This window comes from Hippopotamus amphibius, chromosome 15, assembly GCF_030028045.1.
Source record: "Hippopotamus amphibius kiboko isolate mHipAmp2 chromosome 15, mHipAmp2.hap2, whole genome shotgun sequence".
Taxonomy (NCBI): Eukaryota; Metazoa; Chordata; class Mammalia; order Artiodactyla; family Hippopotamidae; genus Hippopotamus; species Hippopotamus amphibius.
In genome coordinates this window covers 54,109,034-54,136,361 of record NC_080200.1, presented here as the reverse complement: position 1 = coordinate 54,136,361, position 27,328 = coordinate 54,109,034, and the positions used below count along the sequence as shown (strand labels likewise).

Genomic DNA, 27,328 nt, shown 5'->3' with positions numbered 1-27,328 from the left:
TGAGACTTTTGGGAAGAATGTTTTTAATGTGGAGTAAAATTCATACACATATACACTCTGTCTACCTATCAATCTATTTATTTAGAGATACAATGAATAGTACTTCAATAATTCTTAAAGTATTCCCTAGTTTAGCATGTGTGATAGTAAAGTCCACTGCATAATTTCTGATTTTATATCAATTTCTTATCAAAAATTGCAGTTTGTATCTATAAGTTGCTTTAATGCTCACTCTTTGGAAAATACTCTATTTAAAAAATAAAATTATTAACAAGTTCAGCATTTTTCTGAATAACACACTATTATTTAGGCTGAATTTTCATTCAATAATATCAACAAAAGCAGAAATAAAATCAAAACCAATAAACTATGAAACAACTACTACTAAATAGAATACCAGGGAGAGAAATATTTTGGCCTTCTTTGCTCACAAAAATTGTCAATAATTTTTCAGAAGTGTTAAATAGAAGATTATAATATATATGCTATATATTATACATACACATTTATGTAAATATACGTGTATATATATACACACACGTAAACAACTGACATTCAGTCACGGACTTCAATTATTGAGAAAATATAATAACTTCAATTTCTTTTTTACCAGTTAACTGAAAAATTGACTTTTAAGTACTTTAATAGCACAGTCTCCATATTTTACAGTAACCAAAAATAAAACAACAAAACAATACAGACACAAAATTAAAATCCTCTGTATGTCTTAGTCCTATGCCTACTCTTACCAGATCCACTATTAAAAGCAGCGACACTTTTTGTCCTAATATCTATTCTTTCATTTTAATTTAAATTTTCTGAGTGTATCACAATTGAAAATATTCATTGATATAATTAAAGATGAAGGATGCAGTGCATCTACATTACCTCCCAATATCTCTCCCCACCATGTAATTTTAATTACATTATTAAGTTTAATTATGGTAGCATTACTTTTATTATTATAGATAAAATGTTTAAATCCTTATATTTTGCTGCATTGATTTTAGGCAGCAGATGTCGTGCCCCTAACGATTTCTGAGGAAACATATATAATTCATCATCTTTTCACCCTTGATATTTTTTCCATTATATATTTGAGGTCATTAGAAACAGCCTAAATGTCCACTGAGAGATGAATAAAGAAAATGTGATGTAGACATGGCTATATTTCAGCCTTCAAATAAGAAGGAAATCCTGCCATTTGCAACAACATGGTGAACCTGGAGGACATTATCCTAAGGAAAATAAGCTAGACACAGAAAGACAAATACCGCATTCTCGTACTTATGTGTGGAATCTAAAATATTCGAACTCATAAAACAGAAAATAGAATGGTGGCTGCCAGGGGTAGGGCAGGGGGCAGAAAATGAGGAGATGTTGGAAAAGGATACAACATTTCAGTTCTGCAAGATGAATGCATTTTGGAGACAATGTATCACATAGTGACTATGGTAAACAATACTGTATGGTATACTTGAAATTTGCTAAGAGGGTTGATCATAAATCTTCTCACTACATATACACACATTAAAAAAAGGAAGAAAAAAAGAAAATGGTAACTATGTGAGGTAATAAATATGTTAATAAGCTTGACCACAGTGGTCATTTCACAATGTATACATACATCAAAACATCCAGTTGTACACCTTAAATATACACAATTCCTATTTGTCAATTACACCTCAATAAAGAAGAAAACATAACATTAAAATAGAAATTTTAAAAATGGAGCTGATGTTTCCCCTGATAAATAGGAATGCTGCATCTTAGTAAGTGCAGTAGAATGGGTTCATGTATTTGCTAGGCAGGTTAAGGACTCTTGTGTCCCAAAAGGGAGGAGTGGTTTGCATCAGAAGCAGGGACTTTGTGATATTCCCCTACTGGTAAGAGCTCTTTTATTCTTTTTTTGTTCCCATCTTATGTGTTTTTTTTTTTTTTTTTTTTTTTTTTTGGTTTACTGGAAACTATTTTATGCTTCATCCTTATGTCCCAATACTCTTATTTGAGCCATCCTTAGGAAAACTAAAACAAAACAAAACAAAACAAAATTCAAAGGCTTTAGTGGTATAATACAAATACATTTTCTTTGTATGCACAGAATAGGTTGACAAAATTCTTCCTTGTTACGAAGTCTTTAATATAGTAAGTTGTCCAAGTGACTTCCTTTTTTTTCCTTTCTTTTTTTTTTTATACTTACAAGGGATTTGGGAGGAGAACAATTTTCACCTTTAGTGTTTAGGGCTATAAATGTGATCTGTCTTTTTTACCCCATTAATCAACTTTTAATATTTTCAATGCTCAGGAATCTTTGGAATCTCTGGATTTGTCCACTGCTGGCACCCTATTTTGCTATTACCGTTTCTTTTTGAAATACTTATGGCTTCTTTTTGTCAAGGGGAAAAATATCAGAAAAAGCAGGTTAAATTATGTTGCAATAACAACCCCTACATTTCAGCAGCATTAAACAATAAAAGTTGATTTCTCACTCACACTGCAAGCTATGGTTGGACTAGTGCTGCTTTGTGGTAAGTGATCCTCCTTCAGGGGCACTGTCTACTGAACTGCCACCCTCTACAATGTTGCTGTAGGACTTTGTTGACAATGACTACTCCTTTGTAGTATTTGAATTGAAAATACTACAAAATGTTTGGGGAAAATGGCCTTTATGATACAGTTATATAAAGTATTTTATAATTGTAGCTCTTGCCCTTTGGCTCATCTATATATAATGTTTCTTCCTGGTTTTTCTCTTGATGTATATGAAAACTAATTCCTGAGATCAAATTATTTAAACATATGATCTAGATTATTTAAAATATAGAAACATAAATATATCACATGCGTGCTACTTTGGCTCTGTACACACAGGTAAGTGTTTGCAACGGACTCAGTCAGGAAAATCAAAATATTGACCACAGAGTTTTACTGGCTCACTAGGGTGGTTATATTATTATTATTATTATTATTATTATTATTATTATTATTATTTTATTATAAAATATGTATAAGTGTTTTTTGTGTATGTGCGTGTGTGCATGTATCTACATATATGTATATATATATGTGTGTATATGTTTAGATATATTTTTTAAGACTGAAAATTAAACCTGTTTGAAGAGGTTTATGAAAAGCTGCTTGGAATCAGCAAGTCTTCTGTGACTTTGTCAGCTGCAGTCTCAGTAGCTGCTTTAATCACACAGACTCAGAGTCAGAACATAAATTTAGTTACAAAGCAATTCCAAGACTGGTGCTCTTACATCTCTTTGCAGAAAGGACAATACAGAAATATTCCTACTCAAGCAATCTATTTTTGTTCATTGTATTTATCTTACAGAATATTTTAAATTAAAAAAGTCAAACATGAGCTTAGTAAGAAAAATACAACTCCTGTACCATTTCCCTTAAGAAAAGCAATCTTAGCAGTGTCTTACGTGTCTTTCCATAGCTCTCTCCACGCATTCAAAGGTCTATCTTGTAGTTATATACATACTAAACAGAACTCTATGCAGCTTTTTCTGTAATAACGGAACATGGCATGAAAATGTCCATGCCATCTTGGTAAATACAATTTTCATAGCTACATGATATTCCATATTGTTTACTGATATGCATTTAGATTCTTCTAGTTGAGTTTCTTCCTGTTGCTGATAACAACTTACCACAGCTGGGTAAAACAAAAGCCATCACATATTGTTATTTTTGTGTTTGTTTCTTCCTTGCCACACATACACATCACTCTGTGATAAACTTCCAGAGCAGTGCCTCCTTCAGAAGGGGCACAATGTTTTCAATATTCCATTGGCACTTCAGTGTGATACAGCAGGGGAAGTTTTAATGAGATCATTTAGTTAGACTTACACTAATGAACACATCAGTGAGACTGGGGAAAATTTTCACTGTGATGGCCTCAGTAAAACGGAACCATTGGTTCCTTTGCCAATGAATATTCAGTATGCTACCAAAAATTCAATAGTAATTTTCTTATATGAAAAAAGTCAATGGCAAAGTCAGATTAGCATTGATTAGTTGAAACTTAATAGCAGACATCTACCAAGAGTCCTGTTCAAGAAAGCAGAGGATGAAAATCCTGAGCTTAACCTTTTTCCAAGGACACACTAAAACTACAACTACATATAGAACAACTATCTCTGAAAACATCCTGAAGGCTAGCAGAACAGATCTTCTACAACCAAGGATTTAAGAAAATACCGCTTGGAGACTATTGGAGGGGCAGAGGTGAAGTCTGGTGAAACCCACACCCCTGGAGTGGCAATCCACAGGCGGGAGGGATATCACACCTGCAGAGGCCTCCCTGAGGTCTGAGCCGCACCTTGTGCTCCCCAGGCTGGGAGACCTGCATGCAGAAGTCGAGCCCCCATAATGTCTGGATTTGAAAACCAGTGGGGCTTGCATCCAGGAGAGCCAGAGGAAACAGACGTCACTAATGAAGGCCTTACATACACACTTACTCACCCCAAGTCCTAGTGCAGAGGCAGCAGTTTAAAATGTGCCTGGGTCATGTGAGAAGGAGATTCACTAACTAATTTTAGGACATGTACTGAGGGAGCAGGTAGAAGGTGGAACTTTCTCCAGGAACAGAAGTGCTGGTGGGCATCATTTTTTTTTTTTTTTTTTACTCTCTTTTCAGCTAGCTGGCCCAGCACTGGTCACCCTCCATGAACCTAGTTAATACCATGTGCCCTGCCCTGGAGTTCCTCTGAGGACTACCACGAGTACCCCTCCAAAGCAGTTCCCACCCTAGCCCACCCAGTGTGTGCTCCCGGCTGCCACCAGAGTCTTTCCAAAGCAGCATCCCCTCCAGGGTCCAGCCTAGCACACGATCAGTGGTGGCGGGGCCTCACAGCCAGTCATGTTGGGGTCTCCAGGGCACCACCACTCTCACAGCAGTTGCAATCACACTTCTAAGCCAGCCACGCTGGGGACCGGCCCTGCCCCCAGCATGCCTACAGAAGTCATGGCTGTGCCTCATAAACAGCCCGGCAAATCAAAATGGAAAAACAATGTTCTAAAATCTATGGAACACAGCAAAAGCACTTCAAAGAGGGAAGTTTGTGGTGATAAAGACCTATCTCAGGAAACAAGAAAAATCTCAAATAAACAATCTAAACTTATACCTAAAGGAAGTAGAAAAAGAAGAAAAATAAAGCCCAAAATTAGTAGAAGAAAGGAAATATTCAGATCAGAGCAGAAATAAATGAAATATAGACTAGAAAAACATCAGAAAATTCAATGAAACTAAGAGCTGATTCTTTGCAAAGATAAAGAAAATTGACAAACCTTTACCCAGACTCACGGAAGAAGAAAAAAAAAAAAAAAAGAACAGGCCCAAATAAATAAATAAAATCAGAAACGGAAGAAGAGAAGTTACAGACAACACCACAGAGATATAAAGCATCATAAGAGATTATACTAAACAATTATGAGAGGAAACAGGTAAATTCCTAGAAATATACAATCTTCCAAGACTGAATCAAGAAAAAATACAAAATATGAACAGATTGATCACTAGTTACAAAACCGAATCAGTAATAAGAAAGCACCTAACCAACGAAAAAGCCCAGGACCAGATAGCTTCACAGGTGAATTCTACCAAACATTTAAAGAAGAATTAATGTCTATCATTCTCAAACTATTCCAAAAATTGAAAAGGAAGCAATGCTTCTGAACTCATTTACTAGGTCAACATCACCCTGATACCAAAACCAGAGAGGAAAATCACACACACATACACACACACACACACACACACACACACACACAACACAAATATAGGCCAGTATCACTGATGAACATAGATGTAAAAATCCTCAACAAAATATCAGCACACCAAATTCAACAACACATTAAAAGGGTCATACACCATGATCAAGTGGGCTTTATCCCAAGAAAGCTAGGATGGGTCCATATTGGTAAATCAGTCAATGTGATACCATATTCACAACTTGAAGAATAAAAGTCATGTGAATAGATGCAGAAGAAATGTTTTAACAAAATTCTACATTCCCTTATCTTAAGAAAACCTGAACAAAGTAGATATAAAGAGAACATACCTCAACATAATAAAGGCCATAATATGTTTTAAAAATAAAGAAGCCATTTAGCTTGTAAAAGCATAAAAGATCTAGACCGACCTTCACAAAGTTCTCTCCTTACCAGTGTATGGGAAAAAGAAAGTATTTTCCATTTACTAAGGTGGGAAATGAATTTAGCTGAGAGAAACTTAGTGGATCTTGGGAGGACTTCCTTTGCTCTATACCCAATTCCTAGAAAATGGCAAAAACTACTCAAAAAATGGAGGTTGAATATATTGCATGAGTTTTTAGAATGAAATTTAAGCAGCATGTGCTCTAATACGATTTCACACTTAAAAATATATTTTTTTAAATATAATGATGGAAATGTATAGCTGCTTCATTTTAGTACAGTGATTCTAGACTCAGAGAAGCTTAGTGTCAGAAAGATTGCCTAGAGGCTTTTTTGTTTTGTTTCGGCATGGCTAGCAGGATCTTAGTTCCCAGATCAGGGACTGAACCCTGGCCCTATACAGTGAAAGCGCGGAGTCTTAACCACTGGACTGCCAGGGAATTCCCATATTTTTCATTTTATAATATTTCACAGTCATTTTAAATTATGAGTTTTTATTAAAATATAAGGGTAATAGCATAGACTAATTAATATTATCAGTGGTAATTGAGTAATGGTAAGTGTCTGAGATATTTTGTTTGGTCTATTTCTCCAGGAAGGAAGGAAGGAAGGAAGGGAGAGAAAGAAAGAAAGAAAGAAGAAAGAAAGAAAAAGAAAGAAAGAAAGAAGAAAGAAAGAAAGAAAGAAAGAAAGAAAGAAAGAAAGAAAGAAAGAAAGAAAGAAAGAAAGAAAAAGAAAGAAAGAAAAGGAAAGAAGAGAGGAGAAGAGAGGAGAGGAGAGGGAGAAAAACAACAAAAGTGGCCATAATTAGGATAAATTATATAAAGTGCTAGTGCATTTTTGTCAAAATTAAGAATGATTTTAATAAGAAAAATTTATATCCATAAATTTGTGATAAGAATACAGAAAAATTATCACAAATAATAGCTCTTTACCTCTATAAAAAGTATATTTTGTCTTTATTCCATATAGAGTCTATTTACTTAATGGCTACTATGTTTGTGATACTTTGTTAGGTGCATATGACACAGAAATAAAATAATTTAAAAAATGTGAGGGACCTACAAATCAGTAAAATATCAGACAAGCTCAAATTAATGTATAATATAAAGTAGTGAGTAATAAAATAATAAACTCAGAATGTCCTAATATCAGTTGTATGAAGAATGTTAAGATGTGTTTTTTAAAAAAAAGACATTATCTCCATGAAGAGAAGTATTAAGTTCCAAGGCTAATTTAAACACCAGAATATTCCCTTAGCCATTATGAAAACTTCACCCATTATATTTTTCACAATTACCTGAACATAAGTCGCATCAAGAATTGCCAAAACTCTGATTGGTTTGCTTTGTATTCACATTTCCTATACTGAGAAGCATACGTGTGAAAACACTTTTTGAATATATTTTTTAAAACATTACGTGCAGGTTTGGAAATTCTCTGGTGGTCCAATGGTCAGGACTCCATGCTTTCACTGCTGAGGGTCTGGGTTCGATCCCTGATCAGGGGAATAAGATCTAGCAAGTCTTGTGGTATGGCCAAAAAACCCCATAAGGTGGAGATTTAATTTTTGTAAATTGGGTCCAGCTTATGGTGAAATAATTTGCTTATTCCAGTGAAGTATTTTCTACTAAGAACTGATCAGTTTTACTGGGGATTTCCAAGTCTGGTCTACTTTCATAAAGAGTAAATGGAGAAACTAAGGGATCTGAAATAGCATAAAATGCAACCTGGTAGATCATATCAATCATTGAATAAAAAATAAATTGGCTTTGTGGTCCTTCTTGAAAAAACAAATGCAATTATTTACAAGAAAATAAAAAGAATCATTACTCGATAAAGCAAAAAAAACTTTTTTACCAGATATCAGAACAATAACATTCAAAAAATTAAGTGGCTGTATTTTTGCAAACTCTTTCCTCCAGACGTAAGTGTAGGTGGAAAGGGCTGACACGTAATCAATCAATAAATATTTACAGAATGCTGCTTCAATTGATGTACAGTAATAGAATACAGCAAAAGTAGAGCAGCAGAACTTCTGAGCCTTCTTTTCAAAAACCCTCGAAGCTTCTGCTCTTGCTCTCTTGAAATGCTGCCCTGAGAATGAATGTGAAGTATTTCCCCTATTTCATAAGTTGCCTTTTTCTTTTTGATGATGGCTTCCTTTGCTGTGCAGAAACTTTTTAAAGCCCACTTGTTTGCTTTTGGCATTGAATTTAAGAAGTCATTGCCAAGATTGATGTCAAGGAGTTTACCCACTGTGTTTTCTTCTAGGAGTTTTATGGTTGTAAGTATTATATTCAACAAATCTTTGATTCATTTTGAGTTGATTTTTGTGTATGCTGTAAGATAACGGTCCACACATTATTTTGCAGTAGCTCTCCGGTTTCCCCTACATCATTTATTGAAGAGACTATACTCTCCTCACTATATATTCTTAGTTCTTTTGTCAACAATTCATTAACCATAAATAAATGGGTACTTCTGGGCTCTTTATTCTGTTCCATTGATGTATATGTCCGTCTTTATCCCAATACTGTACTGTTGGTTACTGCAGCTTTATAATATAGTTTGAAATCAGGAAGCGTGATGCCTCCACCTTTATTCTTTCTCATGATTGCTTTGGCTTCTTGGGGTCTTTTGAAGATTCATACAAGTTTTAGAATTGTTTGTTCTATTTCTGTGGAAAACACCATTGGGATTTTCACAGGGATTGTATTAAATCTGTAGATTACTTTAGGTAGGATGGACATTTTAATAATATTAATTCTTCCAATCCATGACCATGGAATAGTTTTCCATTTATTTGGTCTCCTTCAGTTTCTTTCCTTGGTGTCTTATAGTTCTCAGTGTACATATCCTTCACCTCCTTGTCAAATTTATTCCTAAGTGTTTTATTCTTTTTGATGCTATCATAAATGGGATCATTGTCCTAATTTCTCTTTCCAATGGTTCATTGTAAAATGAACGATATTTTGAGCCAGTATATTGTGGCTTGGTTTGTTACAAAACAAAAGCTAACTGCTAAGAAGGAAAGTTATGAGAAGGAAGTTAAGAAGGAAAAACTTATGAATATTAGAAATGTTTGTGCAATGTATGATTCACCAATTGTCCTATGTGGTTCTTCAAATGCACTCTAATCTACCATGTAGAACTGCAGTGTCAGCTCCACTTTACTGAAATTATCTCATTCTGAAGTTATGCCCCGGGGTAATAATTTTAAAATGGCTACTAGAATCCTGGAAGATATCCAGGTGAAGCTCCCAAGATGTTTGGGCAGAACTAAATCAACCAACAAGCAGCACAATAAAATAAGCACAGCTGGTGTCTCTTGTTGCTTGGTGACAAAGAACACAGCTGCAAATGGAAACAGGTCTGGGGTTTAGAGATTGGAAGGGAACAAAGAAAACATGAAAAAGATTAGGGATGTTTTAATACATCTCCAAAGACAAGGAACCTTGCAGAATTTAAGAGTCATAGAGTAAAGTTTCATATCTTCTCCTGATATGCCAAACTAAGTTTTGGTACTCCACTGAAGTTAGTGTTCATAAATTATATATTCATAATTTTCATAAAATATATTTTTTTCTCTCTCCAATGAATTAAAAACCATTATTCCTATAATCTAATTTTAAAAATGCTTTTGAATAATGTTTACACATTAGTATATTTTATTAACATACAAAAGAGATAGGTAGAGATTTATATATTTCCTTATAAATATGTTTCTGTGAAAAACAGATGTGAAATTTATTTTCAAATTAGATTGTGATCTGCTATGGTTTTCTTTGAAACAAATAGTTTTTTGAAACAATTCCCATATATAAACCAATTTTTTTGAAAATTTAAGGTGATTGAAATGCAGCCAAATTTAATTTTAAATTTAAATTTATACTAAAATCTGATTCCAGGTAACAGCAAGACTAGAATTGCAGAAATATGGGTATACTTACATACAAATAGAAGGGATAAAATTATTGTTCTTTAAGAAAGAGATTTACCAACACATACAATTTAAGAAAAAAAAACCTTTACTAGCTTTTTTATAATAATATGTTACTGTCATACCACTAAATGTCTAAAAACAATTAGGCCCTTTCCATCTGAGAATGGCAATGCTGTATACAAATAAGATTTTATCTATTCTATCTTCATTGCCAAAAAGCCATACGTGCACCTGAACACTGACTCCAAAACCAGGAATAATTTCATCTCATGGTTATTTCCCTCTTTGCATGAAGACAATCAATGATATTAACTTTTCATCATTTCATATTCTTAGGACTCAGTTTTGAAAACTAGACATTTAATAAAATTATAGAAAAACAAATTAAAGAAGTATTTCTATACACTAATTGGTAGGAGGTGGTAAAGTCATCAAGACTGGAATGATAATAAACCACATATTACAGGAAAAAAGAAAACAAAAAAATGTTAAATGTGTATTGATAAAATGTGTACAAGTCTCTTCATAATCCTATCAGGTTACATTTGCCTTCCAAAATATAAAATGTTATTCTGTCCATATATGTTCACTTTGTTGAAGGCAACTGCATTTTTAGGTAAGTTTAAGAATAAACTTACTAGATGCCCATCAGAATTCAAATGGTCCTTTTCTAAATCAAAGCTATAAAAACAGGCAGATTGTTTTTTAAATGAGAGCCACAATGATTCTTGTGTGGCTACACAATTAATCTTCTTTCTGTTAGCACAAATAACCTAACTTTATTCAATGGTTTTCCTCTCTGTTTTCATAATGTTAGCTATTTAAACATGGCAACTAATATCTAAACATGAAAATTGCTTACCTAGAACTGGTTTTGGTCACAAAATATATGGCATGAGCATGCAATACGATGGGATTCTCTTTGAAAGGGACTCTAAATTTAACAAATATCATTTCTCCCATTCATGTTTCCACTTTGAAATCTTTTCATTCTTTTATCTTGCATGTTTACTAGGACAGTGATTTTCAACTGAGAGCAGTTTTGGCCTCCAGAGATCTTTGGATCACGTCTGAAGACGTCACGATATGGCAGCAATGGGAGAGATGCTATTGGACTCTAAAGAGTAGCGACCAGTGATGCTGCTAAACGTCCTAGACTGCAGAGGGTAGCCCCCCACAGCAAAGAATTATCCAGTCCAAAATGTCAGTCGTGGAAAGGCTGAAAATCCCTCCTTTGGGGGGATATGATTCCCTAGATAATAGCTGAAATTACATGGTGTATGTAAATCCAAGCGATAAAGGAAAACATTATATTAAAGCATGCATCAAAACCCACTTCAGTTTACTCTGCATCTTTCTTTATTAAAACATCCAGAATGCCACAGACTTTACCTGCTGACTATTACTCACTGACAAGCATTTCTAGCCCTCTGGATAAACAAGAAACAATAATTTGACAAACATGTGCACACGTGGGAGGTCCCTGGTGCTGCCTTCTCTGGCCTTCTTCAAATTCTTATAGCATTTTCTGCAAAGCTCTACAGGGAATCCATCATTTGCATGTTGATCCTGCTTATTCCTCCTTAAACCCCCTGCCCCCCTCCCCCATACATACATTCTCTAAAGTATACAACCCTACAGGGAAGATAGGGGAGTATTTTTCATCATGTGTTGCCTGTGTAAAGCACACTTTTTTTCTCTTTGTGTAACTGAAAAAGGCCCATACATTATATAAGATTCAGAGGATGTCTTCTCTAGTTTGCAAGCAGGGCTCCCAGTTCAGCTCTACAGGTCCTCTATTTTTTTGCTTATCAAACACCACATTGAAATGTTCTGTTTACAGGTCTGCAAGCTGCTCAAATGTAGGGTTCTTGTTTTATTTCACATTTTATTATTAGCTACTGTCACAGTTCTCAGCCAGTTAAATGCCTTCACTTTCTCTCTCCTTCTTTCCAGAAAGAACTGGAGAGATTAAAGGACACAGTTTTTCTTATTTTTTTTTTTAATGAGTGGATGATTCAAAACTCAATTCATGTGTATATGGTAAAAACAATGATCTTAGACATCTTCTGTTACGAAAATTTTGTTGTCATCTATCACACTACTGTTGGCTGTTATTAGTATTGGAAACATATAACTTTAAATATAAATGCTATTAATTTCTTTATTAACATAAATCCACATTTCACTTTTTATTATCATTTCATAAATAACATGTATATATATATAATTTTAGTAAAGAAGAATGTACTTTCATATCAAATAAAGTTGCGACCCTCTTTTTTTTAGAAGTAACCACTTTCGCCTGCATGTGTGTCTCCTTCACATATTTCTTATGTATGTGCATACATATTATGCAACACATATTTATTTTTAAAAATAAATTGGATGCTATTCCACGTGGATTTCTGAAAACGTTTTTTGCACGAAAATACTCTGGATCTTTGAATGTCAGCATATACAGTTTGAATTCATTGATTTTAAGGCTGCCTAGGGTATCAGTATATGAAGAATTATTCATTTGAGAACTTCTTTATCACTGTACTTTAAGTGTGTTTTCTATTTTTCACTATTGTGAACAGTACTACAATGGGCATCCTTTTACATATATCTTTGCATATCCATGTCCGTATATCTATACAATAGATTTCTACAACAAATATACGTTCTTTGAAAAATGTTGATAGACAATGATTTTCATAGTTTTTCGGAGGGTAATTTGGCGCTCTTTCTGGTAACGGTTCTGCACATTAGCAATTATGTGAATTATCAAATTTGCATACATGGTAGGTAAATATTGCTATCTCCTTCTCCTTTGTGGCTTCTTAAATTATTTGTGAAACCTGAGATTTTTTGTATAATTAATGTGTTTATTTTTCCTATGAATCTCCTGCTAATATAATTTCCCCATGGTTAGTTGCTTGTTGACAGGAAACAAGATTTCAATATCTAAAATCAACTGTTAGCTTCACGCCATGCTTCGCTGGTGCCACAGCAAAATCATCTAGCATCACAACTACATAGTAGAAAGGGATGGGAGGGATGATTTTCTGTATCACTTCCAAATCAAGCCACTTAATGGAAATTGACATCACTGTTTCTTTTCTGATGCTAAAACCTTTCTCACCATTCCTTTGGATTCAGAATTAGGTTCACTTCTTTCGTTATTGGGTTCATGTTAAAACCTAGAATTTGTCCAAGTATCAATTCAGATTCAGTGCAGCTGCATGTATCTGAAATCCAACTCAATAGCCTAAAAAGACGAGGTTTACTTTCTTAAGAAAGCTCTTGGGATTCGCAAGCCAGAGCTGGAGCATCAGTTCTGTGATGGATAATTCTTCCGGGCCCTTTTATTTTTCTGCTCCATCTCACTAAGCAACACGCTTTCCTCTTTATGGCTGCAAGTGGCTGCTGCATTTCTATACCACATCTGCTTTAGGCAACAAGAAAGGAAAATGGTGATGGGTGAAATATGCATGCCAGGTGTGACTTTTTGGCAGGAAACCTATATCTTTCCTGAAAGTTCCACCTACTGGCCCCCACTTAACATCCTACCAACTAGAATTACATTACATGGTCATTCTTAGATGAAAAGGAAGGGTAGGAGATGAATATTTAATTCTGCACAGTGTCACCCTGATCAAAACTGAGTTCTCTTAGTAATAGGGATGGGAGGCTGAATATTAGATATGTAACAGCATTTCCCTAAAGGGAAGAAGAAGCACAATCCTATTGTTTGTGCCAAATGCCATGTTTTGGGGTATGTGTGTACAGTCACCAAGGCTGTCAGAACAATAACTGCCTGGATCAGCAGATGTCTGTCTGTCAAGAGTATTAGAGGGGAACAATATCCTCTAATTGTTCCCCCTGCCTCCAGGGTCATTCCCTAAAATCCCTCCTGACAATAGAGGTTGGCAAACTTTGTCTGTAAAAGGCAACATAATAAATATTTTAGGCTTTGTGAGCCATAGAGTTGGCTGCAACTTCTTGACTCTGCTACTGCAGAGCTCAGACTACCACAGGCAATATTGAAATGAATGGGTATGGCTTTGTTCTGGTAAAACTTTGTTTACAGAAACAGACAGCAGGCTGGATTTATCCCCACTCTCATGGTTTGCCGGTCCCTCCTGTACCATGTTACTAGTTTTTTGTTGTTGTTTGTTTTATTTCTAAAATTAGAGGCAGTGCAAATATCACTCATTCTTAAGCCCGCAACGTAAAGTGAGTTTCTCACTCCACTAACTTTCATATCACCTCCCATATGTTCATATTACAATCTGCATTAGATGCTATTGTGATGATTTTTATGTATTTGTTTTTCTGCAAGTTCAAACACACACAATATGATTTCCAAGATTCAGCCTAAAGCTTGCCATACTCTTTCAACAGACATCATGCCTGGAACCGTGGTACAAGAGAGACTGAAAGCCTCCTCTGCTTTGTCCTTTTTCTCTACTACTTTCAGGCATTAAATATTTCTCCTTCAACCATACTTGTCTCCATAAAGGAACTTAAGAATACAGTCGACCCTTGAACAACTTGGGGGTTAGGGGTACTAACCCCCTGTGCAGTCAAAAATCCACGCACAACTTATTACAGTTGGACCTTCATGTAGGAGGTTCCAATAGGTGGACCTGGGTAGTTCACACCCGTGTCATTGAAGGGTCAGCTGTACTAGTATTTCCCATTTCTACCCTCCTCTCCAAGTACTAGATGAGGACTGACATGTCTTGGCTTGCTCCTAAGTCACCCAGCCTTTGCTGCAATGTTTCCTTTAGGCTTCATGATTCCCACATGGCCAGCATTCTTTAACACACTCACATGTGCCCACTTAACTGGGTTCACACACACATACACGTATATATTTCAAGGGTACATTTCTGATAACTTTTTTTTGTATTACTTTTATTTTATTTTTTTTAACTTTTTTTCTTTAAGAACTTTTATTGAGATACAATTGCCGTACAATAAACTGCATATATTTAAAGTGTACAATTTGATATTTTTTTTCTTATTAGTAATGTACCTGATAACTCGTTTTCTCCCCTTGTCATTCTCCTTGGCTTTTTGATCTCTGTTCTGATTCATGTCAACTATTGGATTGGCCAAAAAGTTCATTTGGGTTTTACATAGGATCTTATGGGAAAACCCAAAAAAACTTTTTTGGCCAACCCAATATTTTCAATGTCAATTATTTTTCTAAGTATTTTTCTAGATAAGGTAGGAGGATGACATACTTTCTGGATTCTTCTCCACATATTTCTTTCATGCTAACAGATGAATCATGTTTTGACTGAAGGATTTGGGGTTTCAGTCTTTTCTCTGTAGGCTGACAATGCTGTTCAACTGTTAACTGCATTCCAATATTTCAAGTGATAAATAGGATGTGAAAATATTTTTTCCTAGTAGGTAATTTTTAAAAATCTGAAAGTTTGTAAAAATTTTCTCTTTATCCTTAGGCTTTAGGAAATTTGCTAGGATTCACCTAAGCTTGATTCTTACTGTATTACCCTTTCCTGGAACTCAGAAAGTCTATTAAACTTGTAAATTCTGTATATTCTTCACCTCCAGGAAAAAATATTATTGTTCCCCTCCTTCATCTGCTGTTTCTCAAGAACATATGTTATTCACATGCTAGGTCTAATGAACATATTCTGTATTTTTGCTCTCGATTTTTGGCTCCTTCTTCCAGGCTGGGATGTTCTTAAGTCCCAGGACAATAATTTGGATCTTATCAGTGACCCTTCATGCCTCAATGCATATATTGAATTTTTTGTTGTTTACTTATTCGTAGAAAACATGGCTTTGAGTTACAGAAATCTCTCTGCAGTGTCCTCAAAACACTAGTGCTCTAATTATCCACCATTCAATACTCTTCCTTGGTAATGACTCTTGTGCCTGTTTTTCTCTCCCTGGTGCTTTGCCCCCCACGGTGATGGTCATTTCCTTTGTACTCCCTGGGGTTCTTACTTGGCCCCTGGCCTTACCTGTCCAGTGGCATGCTCACAAGTGGTGGAGTCATAGAGCTCTTTGCTTTTATAAGAGAAGAGGATTGGCAGATGGGCTGTCAGTCCCTTGACAAGGTTCTAGGAGTAAGTCTGTTCTCGAGTTTTCACACAAACTCTCACCTGCCAGGGATAATGGTGTGGAGCCTCTCAGCTTTCCTAAGAGACCAATGAGCCTGAGTATTTTCTGGGCCTTTCCACAGGCTCTCTGAGATTGGACCCTGTGTTCTGCTCTGGTCCCTGGGGAGCCAGTTGGACAGTTGTTTTCTCCCCTGAGATTCTGGTTAAGAAGGAGAACTTAGTGTTTCTTTCTAACGTGCTTCCCCAACAGCTTCAGGAGCTATCTGCCTATCTCAGGAGAACTAAAATGGACTGGATTTGGAAAAAAAAAAAACAAAAAACTGCAATCTTCCATTAAAAAACCTTATGTATATGAGACAAAGGATGTTAACAAAACATACTGTGGTAATTATTTTACAGTATATGTAAGTTAAGCCATCAAGCTGTTCATCTTTAACTCATACAGAGCTGTATGTCAATTACATCTCAATGAAACTGGAAACATTTTCCAAATTAAAAGAAAAAATATATATATATACATATGTTACACAGAGTGATTTAATTAGTGACTATAATACCTAATGTAATACTCATACATATACAGTAAATGTAAATATATAAAACCTTTACTCAAAATATATGTTCTAAATTCAAACTCAGAGCCTCACAGAGCTAACAAAAATATTATCATAGCTGAACTTTAATTATGTTTAGAAAATTCATCATCTAAGATAAAAATAAAATAAAATAGCTAGACCATGGACATCTGACTGATGTGAAAGCCCCAGATCATCAAAAGACTGGAGGCCTCAATTACGATTTATGAAATGCAGTGTAGGCTCTGCAGTCAGGAAAGCCTGGAGTCAATTTCTTCTAGCAATTTGGGAAAGAATTTGGGAAAGTTGCTTGCATATTGTATATCACTTTGCACACCTTTAAAGTGGTATTCAAAATACTTCACAGAATTGTCATATATTTTAAATTAAATAAGGGATGTAAATGCTCAGGAGTATCTGCAAAGTTTATTGATTAATGTAGCTATTGCTTATAGCATTAATACTATTATAATCTCATCATAACCTGCAAGCATAAAAGACATAGCAATAGATTTCCAACATTGTATTATCTGTATCTATACAAATTGTCACTGAATGTGTTGGTATGGTCAAACAACTACACCAATTAAGTAAAAATTGCCAGCATTTTCTCATGTATGGTTGTTTGTCTTTGAGATCAAGCTGTTACTTACACTCACAAGTTCAGAAATTTGTTTTAATAAACATTGGAGTAGCTAGGCCAAATATTCTTTAACACTTTAGGCCTTAGGAAATTATTAACATATTTTGGAACCTCTTCAAATTTCTTAAACCCACCTAAAATTTTTAAAAACTGGTCTTCAAAAGATGATTTTTGGATCATCAAAAATATATTCACTGCCAAAATATAAAAATAATTTCTCTTACCCATATCTGACATTTCAGGCACAGTTACGATGTATGGTCCATCTGTGAACTTTGGAGCATTGTCATTGATATCTTGCACTTTGATGATAAACTCGGATTCAGGTTCAAGGGGTTTGTTTGTTCGTCTGTCAATAGCCTGGGCATGGAGCACATAGTGAGTCTTCTGCTCTCTGTCTAAGCTTTTTGTGGAGTGGATGTCACCCGTGGTGTCATCAATGATAAATATAGTCCCAGCACCTTCTCCAGTAAGGATGTACTTGACAGACCCATCACCTTTGTCAGAATTGGAGTGCAGCTGTAAATAAAGATGGAATAATTTAACATGAAATTAGATTCCAACCTCAGATGGTGTTCTCTGAAAACCGCCTATCTACAATTCAATACTTAGTTTGATGATGATTTTTCTTCTCTCCACAGTGTCCCATGTGTTACTACAATCATCTGTTAGTCTGAAGTTTTTCTCCACTTGGTATTAAGATGGGTAATTTATTAGGATTTGTCTATGAGATCCAATTATTGATCTAAGAAAAATTAATAAGCAATACTTATTCAAAGAAAAACAATGACCCTTGCTATCATTCTACTAAATCACACTTTACTATCTACCCAGAATAGAATTGGAAAAAGAAACTACCAGTAAATCACTGTTGCCATCCATACTTGTAGGAATTTTTTTCTAATTGATTGCTGGTTGTTCTATTTCAATATTAAAATTAAAAACAAGATATTGTAGGACAAATTGAGATTCATATTATTTATTAAAATTTCCACTTCTTTGTCACAGAAGCATTAATTTTATAATTTGGAAAAATAAATATTTTCTAGGTTAATTGTTTACATTTAGAATTAAAAAAAAACTTGTGGCAGAATATTTTCTTTCATGAAAATTTACAAAATTTTAACTCAAAATTTAAATAGCAGTAATAGATTTAATCAAGAAGTAGGCTCTAATTTTTAATTAATTAAGATACACCAAAAATTCTCACTTATTAAATTGACTGAATATTCTTTGAATAGATATTAGAAGAGTAATACTTCAGCAGAGGTCTTCAATAAGAAAGATAAATAACATTAGGACAATTATAAACTTATTTTTATCATTTAAATATTAATAAGTGCTTTTAAACTGCATATAGTTCACCCTTAATATATTGCTATAACTTATATAAAATCACAGTTAAATATTTCCATGAATACCACTGCTATATTTCTAGCTAAGAACAACCACAATATTTTCATAAATTGCAATCACATACTTGAAGAATTGTTTCTCCCAAGAGATCTGAACAGTTATTCTTCATATGAAACCCTTTCAGTCGCATAACCTCAACTACTCACCTTTTGCACATTTCTCACACTGGAAACACTGAAAATATATAACCTTGTTCACAAAGCATTTTGGTTTCTAGCTATAGTAAAGTGAGAATTTTCAAGGTTTATGTTAGTCTCTGAACTCTTAGAGGACATTTTTTAAAAGATAAAATATGGAAAAAGGCAATGTAAGGAAAGGACTATTTTTATGGGAAAATGAAGGCATCTGAAACATAAGTAATAGGAAAAATTACTATCATGAAAAATTTTACTTATTTCTTGAAAACACATAAGACATAATCAGGGACAAAATGCTGATGGGAGTCACTCAGCTAGATTCAACAAATTAAATCATTTCAAAATTGCTTTTTTGGAGTTTTTCTAAAAAGGAGTAAAAATACATTAGCAAAATATGAAGAGCACAGCTTTCAAAGATTCACACTTCATTAGTAAATTAACTACTAAAAGAAGCAGTAGAATGGGTTGCATAGAGACAGTTGTATGTATGTATGAAAATGAATTTATTCATTTATTTATGTCTCTTGACATATCATTTTAGCACTTACAAGAAAAGATTTATCATTTATGCAGCACATGTCCACAAAATATCGACAGAGCAGTCTGTTTCATATTTTCCAACTTTGCATCTATCCATGACCAAAGCACAGCAAAGAAAAGCAAAAATTCATTGAACAAATGTTTCTAAAACCTTTTTTGGAACTCCCATGTCACAAAATTAACAAAAGGTGGGTTTGTTTTAATAGCTATTGCTATGCTGTGTATAAATTATAAATCTATATATTATAAATATAATTAATTAAAAACACTTGAGGGAAAGGGTTAAGCCTTGTAACAACTAATTTTTGAAAGATATAACGGTGACAATTGACTCTTTTCTTCAGGATATATTCACATACCCTTTTATATTTTTAGTGAGGTTAATTTGAAATCATTTAGTTTGGATTAAAGGTTCACATTACAAACAGTTAACTATATATATTTTTTAAATAGGCATATGGATGTAGACCAGCAACAGAAGTATGTAAAAGAAGTAGTTAAGTTGTTAATATAAAGCATCTGTTAAAAAATTATATGCTCTGTGCTTTATACAGATTATGATAAATAATTCAAATAAAAGATAAATGCCAGTAGCTTTGTGGCTTTAGATTTTAAAACTTGAATCTGACTCCACATTTATAAAGTTTTGAGAATTAACATATCACTTAGCATAAATGTTTCAGAAGTTACCTCTAAGTAGAAAATACATGTGCAATACAATCAGTGAATTGCAATTCAGCAGTATTTACATTGTTGAACAACATAGTCAAAGTTACATAGAAATACTATTACAGTGTATTTGGTTTACATAAGTTGTTGCTAGTACTTAGCTTGAGTGTCTTACTAACTTAGATGATCACTTCATTCAATGGATTTTTAAAATTTCTCATCTGGCCTGGTGGAATCTTGAAATGAATAGTTTCCATGTGACACTAACGGAAACCCATCACAGCAGTAGTAGGTCAATTGATTAATAGTTTATGGATTATGATGAAAACCATTTGTGACTCACCCTCAGGATTACCTCTTTTCTCTCGGACCTGTTCTCAAATATTCAGTTCTATTTACAACATACGCTCTGCAACAGAGGTAGAGCCTGGGAGAAACGCTGGCTATGTTGTCTTGTTTGGCTTAATAAGTGGGTTTTAAGATTCTGGAAGAGCACATGTTTTGTCGAAGGTCTTATAAGGCAAACAGTGATGAATGAGTGAGTGAGTGAATGAATGAATGAATGAAATGGATGAGCAGCAGTAGGTGTAGAGGGAGAAATCTTAGATATGGAGAAAAAGCTCTTAGGTACAGATAATCAGGTTATATAGATAATCAGAATAGAAATGTGGGTAGCAATGAGACATCAAATGAAAGGGCCTGGGAGTAGAGTATGTAAAGTAGGGATGCTCTGGATATAAACATGATACTGATTGAGTAACCAGTAAAATATTATATTTTAAGTTTAGCCAGCTATTATATTATATCCTTTTTACATTAAAACATATAAAAATGTTTGGAAAATAAAGTTGATTGTAGTCATATATGGTTCAGAAATACTACAAAGAGAATAGCAGTAGCGGGGTCTTATCATGTTCCACAGTTGTGGGAATATACTTTTACAGTCATGAGATTTTTGCATAGTGAGTGATATTTTTATGGTAAAGGAGAGCTACTATACTGTCCTAAAGCAAGAATAAAAAATTCTTGTGTATCTGATCACATAATAATGTAGGGTTAATTAACTGTTCTTCAAAGAACAGACAAGGGGAGGAGAATGAAGAAAGAAAAGAAAACATAGTCACCCAAGTGAAGCAAAATGAACACTTCTCTGGCTGTTACCTTAATAAACTGTCTCTTGCTTAGTGTTAAGGAGTAACCTATAGCACTTAGCAAGCTAATGTGACTCACATGAGTCCCCCCAAAAAAACTATTCATTCACCCTGGACATTAGGATCAGAACCTAAAACTTTAGAGCTTTCATTCTAATGCAGAATTCCTCACTGAGATAATATACTATCCTCTGGGGAAGAATAACTGTAAAAAGTTAAGAAGATGGTGTCACAGCAATTAATTCTGAAACTTGCTTTCAGTTAGGACTTCAAGCTATGTTATAAAGATAGGTCACTGACATAAAATTGTGATATTTTAGACTACATAATTTATACATTTTTTATAAATAGGAAACTTGTATTTACAATATTCCAGTAGAAACCAGAAATAGAGTCAGAAATACTACATAGTGATTTCATTATAATAATTTTCTCCAACACATAAAATACAAGTGATGCAACGTAAGAACTATTGAGGACCACAGGAAAGACGTCATTAAAATTATTATGCATCTCTAGTTCCACAATGGGTTATATTTTAAACTATAAGCAAATAAAACAAAATTCAATTGAACTCAATAAGTAATTGATGTGAAGAAAAAATATCAAATAATAGCAGCCTATGGGTAATTAACACATCAGTCTTTTCATGCAAAAAAAAAAGGAATAGATAAACATCAGTTGTAACTATGCATTAATATGTAAAAAGTTATGTTAAAAACAGTATTAGTAAAGCATTGTGTTCAATCACAAAGCTCATATTAATCAATTAAAAGGTTAGGAAATTAGATGAGGGTAAGAAAATAAGGTTTGCATTTGTTTCCCTAGAAACATCCAAGGTCTTTGCAAACATGCAAAGGTCTCATGTTGAATTTTAGTGTCTAGCTTTTAACTTCTTTATTGGTATCCTTAGAAAAGGAAGTTAGTGAATGAAAAGGAGGAGGAAAAAAGGAGTAAGAAGGAACACATGTTTAACTATTATAACCCCCGGAATCCCAGATTAGGGGTATTAACACACAAGATGAAAAACTACAAAATATCTCTGAAGTTTGAAGTTGTCACAAACCCATACCATTCAGCTCTACTTCAGACAACCCCATTCAGGTGTGCCAAAAATTTGGGCACTGCAGGAGGCATTTAGTGGTTGAGAATTTTACTATTAATCGCCGGAAAGCTTCAAAAAGTGACCAACTGATTAGAATTGAAATAAGATACATAAGGCACAGGAGTACCTATTCCCTATCAGACTTAATATCTTCTTTTATCTCCCAATCAAGATCTAGTTGGGAAAGAGGTGGCTCTGGCAGCTGGCTTTAAAGGAAAAAAAAAACAAAAAAAACCTCAGAGTATACTAAACATTATTAGAATTCCATAAAAATACTGACCCAAACCATTGCCCACATACTCAAGTGTGCTGTCATTTTATCCCCATTTTGGCCATCACTGTTCATTTTAGCCTCTTTTCCCAGGTAAGAAATCAGTAATTGCATGTAGAAGAAAGGAAGAAGAAACATACTGGAAGTGTGAGTGACTTCAGTCCTTTGCACAATTCATCTGACAATAAAAATGCAAAATTATCATTTGAGCTATCAATCACTTTTAGGAGTTTATTCATCCAACAAACATTTTTTGGAACATCTACCATGTGCCAGTGATAGTACTTGGTACTTAAATCCATCACTGAACATGCAGGCAGAGATCTCTGCCCGGGTAGCACCTACATTCATTTCACTGGGGAAAAGCAGACAGTAAGCAGAAAACATCACAATATACAATATGCAAGACCCACACTTAAAAAAGAAAGACAGAGAAAGAAGTAATATAAGAAGTGGTCAGGTGGTACATAGAAGGTGTGATATTAATAAAGGAATATGGTAGGTAGAATACTTGTCCATCAAAGGTGTCTATGTCTTTATTCTGGGAGTGTGTGAACATGTTGCTTCACATGAGAAAAAGACAGGACTGAAGTTGAGGTCTTTTGAGATGAGGAAATTACCTCGGTTTCTCTAGATGGGACTGAATATGTGGGTCCTTAAAAGGGAGGAATCCATCGCAGCTGGGTGAGGCAGAGAAAAACGGAAGTGTGAGAAGGATCCAGTGCCTAGTTGCTGGGTCTGAAGTGTAAGAGACTTTGTGCAAGTCCCAAGAGACGTCTTTAGAAGTGGAAAAGCCAAGAAAATGGATTCTTCCCCAGAGCCTACAGAAGGAATGAAACCCTGCCTACAGCTTAATTTTAGCCCCATGAGAATTATGTTGACCTATAGCACTGTTAGGGGGAAAAAAAAAAGTGTTGTTTAAGCCACTAATTTGGTGGTAATGTGTTATAGCAGCAATGAGAAACTAACACAGGAGTCAGAAAAGGCATATTAAAAACATGACATTTTAGCAAATTCTGGAAGAAGGTGAGGGAGATAGTCAAACAGCCAAATGCATGCTTCAGGGAAGAGTATTCCAGGCAGGGCCAACAAAAAGCAAAAGGATCAAGTTAGGAATATTACCGGAAGGTTCCAGAAACCAGGAGGAGGCCATTGTGACCAGGGCAGCACAGGCAAAGAGGAGGGCAGTGGAGAAGATGTCAGAGAATTCACTGGAAGTGAGATCATGAAGGACCATTGCATGATATGAGGAGACACCAGATGATAATGACAGCAGAGTACCATAATCAATTTATGTCTCAAAAGGATCCTGCTGGCTTCATTACTGAGAGCAGCAAATAGAGGAACAAAAGTGAAAGCAAGAGGCACTCACCAAATGCTACTGCAGTAACAAGATGACAGATGACAATGGCACGGACCACGGGGAATAGCGAAGGTGGCAGGAAATGGTGTAATCATGAATATATTTTGAAAGTGAAGCAAACACCAAAACAAGTGTTGGGGCTACATCAAACTGAAAAACTTCTGCATAGAAAACAAAATCATCAACAAAATGAAGAGGCAACCTAGGGAACAGGAGGAAGTATTTGCAAATCATATCTTTGGTAAGGGGTTAATATCCAAAATATATGAAGCACCAATACAATGTAATAGCAAAAAAGCAAACAAGCCAATTCAAAAATGGACAGAGGAACTGAACAGATATTTTTCCAGAGAAGACATACACATGGCCAATAGGTACATGAAAAGGTGCTCAACGTCACTAATCAGCAGGGAAATGAAAATCAAAACTACAGTGAAACATCACCTCACACATGTTAGAACAGCTATCATTAAAAAGAGAAAACTCTGGAGAACTCGAGGTATGGGAGGGGGCGGAGGGTGAAGGGGAAACTGAGACGAAGCGAGAGAGTAGCACAGACATATATATACTACCAACTGTAAAATAGTCAGTGGGAAGTTGTTGTATAACAAAGGGAGTCCAACTCGAGGATGGAAGATGCCTTAGAGGACTGGGGCGGGGAGGGTGGGGGGGACTCGAGGTGGGGGGAGTCAAGGAAGGGAGGGAATACGGGGATATGTGTATAAAAACAGATGATTGAACCTGGTGTACCCCCCAAAAAATAATTAAAAAAAAAAAAGAGAGAAAAGTATTGGTGAGAATGTGGAGAAAAAGAAGCACTTTTGCACTATTGGTGGGAATGTAAATTGTTACAGTTACTATGGAGAACACTATGGAGGTTCCTCAAAAAATTAAAAATAGTACTCCATATGATCCAGCAATTACCCTTCTGGGTATACATACAAAGGAAATGAAAACAGGATCACGATGAAATATTAACAGTTCCAAGTTCATTGCGGCGTTATTCACAGTAGCTAAGATACTAAACAACCTAAGCGACTGTCAAGAGATGAATGGATGAAGATGTGATATATATACATACAATGGAATATTCCTCAGCCATGAGAAAGGACATCCTGCCATTTGTGACAAAATGGATGGAGCTGGAGGGCATTACGGTAAGTGGGATAAGTTAAACAAAGGACAAATGTATGATATCACTTAAATGTAAAATCTAAAGAAGCTGAACTCATAGAAACAGAGACTAGAGTGGTGGTTACCAGGGGCTGAGAGGTGGGGGGAAAGAGACATTAGTCAAAGAGTACAAATCTCCAGCTATAAAATGAACAAGTTCTGGGGGAATTTAATGTAAGGCATAGTGATTATAGCTAATAAGCACTTATGAAATATGTGAAACATGCTAAGAGAGTAGATCTCAAATGTGCTCACCACAGAATATTTGAGGAATGATAGAAACTGATAATTATATGATGGGATGGAGAATTTAGATAAGGATAAGGTGGTAATTGTTTTGCAACATACAATTGTATCAAACCAACATGCTGTACATCTTCAACTTATACAATGCCGTATGTCCATTACTCCAGTAAAGCTGGAAAAAATGAAAGAAAGAGAAAAAGCAAAGATTTCCTAAAAAACATGATATGGGGTATAAGTGAAAGGAGAAGTGAAGCACAAATATGAGGTCTTTGGCCATCTTTACTAAAAGTATGAAGTTGCAGACAATCAAGATGTGAAAGGATCCAGGCAGGGGAAGTTAAAAGGACAAGATTAGGAGCTCAACTTCAGATATGCTAAATGAGATAATTCTACTGGAGATACCAGTAGAGATACAGCAAAGTCATTTATACATGTAGCCCAGAGTTCAGAAGACAAATGTTGGCTTTATAAACTTGGTAGGTATCAGGACAAAGGTGGTATTTTGAGCAATGAAACAGGATGATATTATCAATGAAATAAATGGAGGACAAAAAAATGGGAGGACTGATGACTGAAACCTATAGGGTTTCAAAATTCAAAAGGCAGAGGGACCAGAAAGATACTGAGAAAGAGCAATCAGTAAAGCATGTTAATGTCCTGGGGGGTGGAGAAGGAAAACTAAGCACCTGTACATAAGGATAGCTATATAAAAATAATAATTATTGATTATTTTAGAGACAAAAAAATCTGAAGTTTCAGCTAGAGGGAGATTGTTTTATAAATTATGAATTATCATTAAAATAATAATATGAATATATTAGCTCTGAAGAACTATCCACAATTTGTTGCTCATTGAGAAAATCATACAATGGAATAATATGCAAGATAAGATCTTGTTTAGATAAAAAGTATAAATAACAATAAAACTACATATATAATATATTCCTATTTATTAACATGAATATGTAGAAGATCGGAGAAAAATATAATCCAGGCATTTTACATTTGAGGGAGGGCAGAAAAAGAGGCTACACTGCAGTGAGCTAGTCAATTTTCCCTTGTATATCTTTCATAGTTTTAATTTATTGAATGAGCAACCATTACTTTTTAGTATAAATGTTGTTGTTATTAAATAAGGATTCTAGGTTTTATTTAGGCCAATTGTGTGGAAAAGTCATAATACATTATAGCCCTTTCTCAAAACAGTAAGAATCGTTAGAAAATCTCAGGTACCATGTTATCTCCATGCACAGCCTCTAGTCTTTGTTTGCGTCTCATTCTGAGATGATTGAGAATTTGATCTTCTAATGACCATGCCTCAGGGTGCTAAATTCCCTCCTGAATTCAGCCACACATCTCAGGCTACTGCATTAGGTTGCCCAGTGTTGCTGGCTAAAGGTTACTCATTACTGACTGCATGTCTTGTTCATCTTGAAATTTTTGGATATGCATCCCTGTGCATCTCATGTGTCCTTCACCCAAGCTCTACAATGTCTACAACTATTTAGCTATCCCTCTGGCCTTGCGTTTATTTTAGGTCAAAAATCAATTTGATGTAATTAAATGGAAGAAAAATATCGACTGCAACCCCACTATGTATCAAACAGTGTGCTGAGATGAATCATACAGAGTCCACTATTATCAAGTTTTCCAGTGCAATGAGCAAGAAAGATCACCTGGCCCACATAGCAGTCAATGTTCTGACAGAGGCATGAGTAGAAACTAACTTTCACTTGCTGGGAAGTTTTCCCAAAGGAAAGGACACCGAGTCTCAATTTATAGTCGTATTTCTCCATTTCTATAAAAGGATGAAAGTTTTTCAAGATTTTTGTTTTTAAA

At 34.8% G+C, this 27,328-nt stretch overlaps 1 protein-coding gene across 3 annotated transcripts in view; it reads right to left on the bottom strand.

Annotated features, from left to right (window-relative positions):
- CDH18 (cadherin 18) overlaps positions 1-27,328 on the bottom strand; it is a 743,326-nt gene that overhangs the window by 238,596 nt on the left and 477,402 nt on the right. For all 3 annotated transcript variants that reach the window (XM_057709534.1, XM_057709535.1, XM_057709536.1), the window contains one exon: positions 17,643-17,937. In XM_057709534.1, coding sequence (XP_057565517.1) covers positions 17,643-17,937 — 295 coding nt within the window. The remainder of the gene's footprint in view (positions 1-17,642; positions 17,938-27,328) is intronic.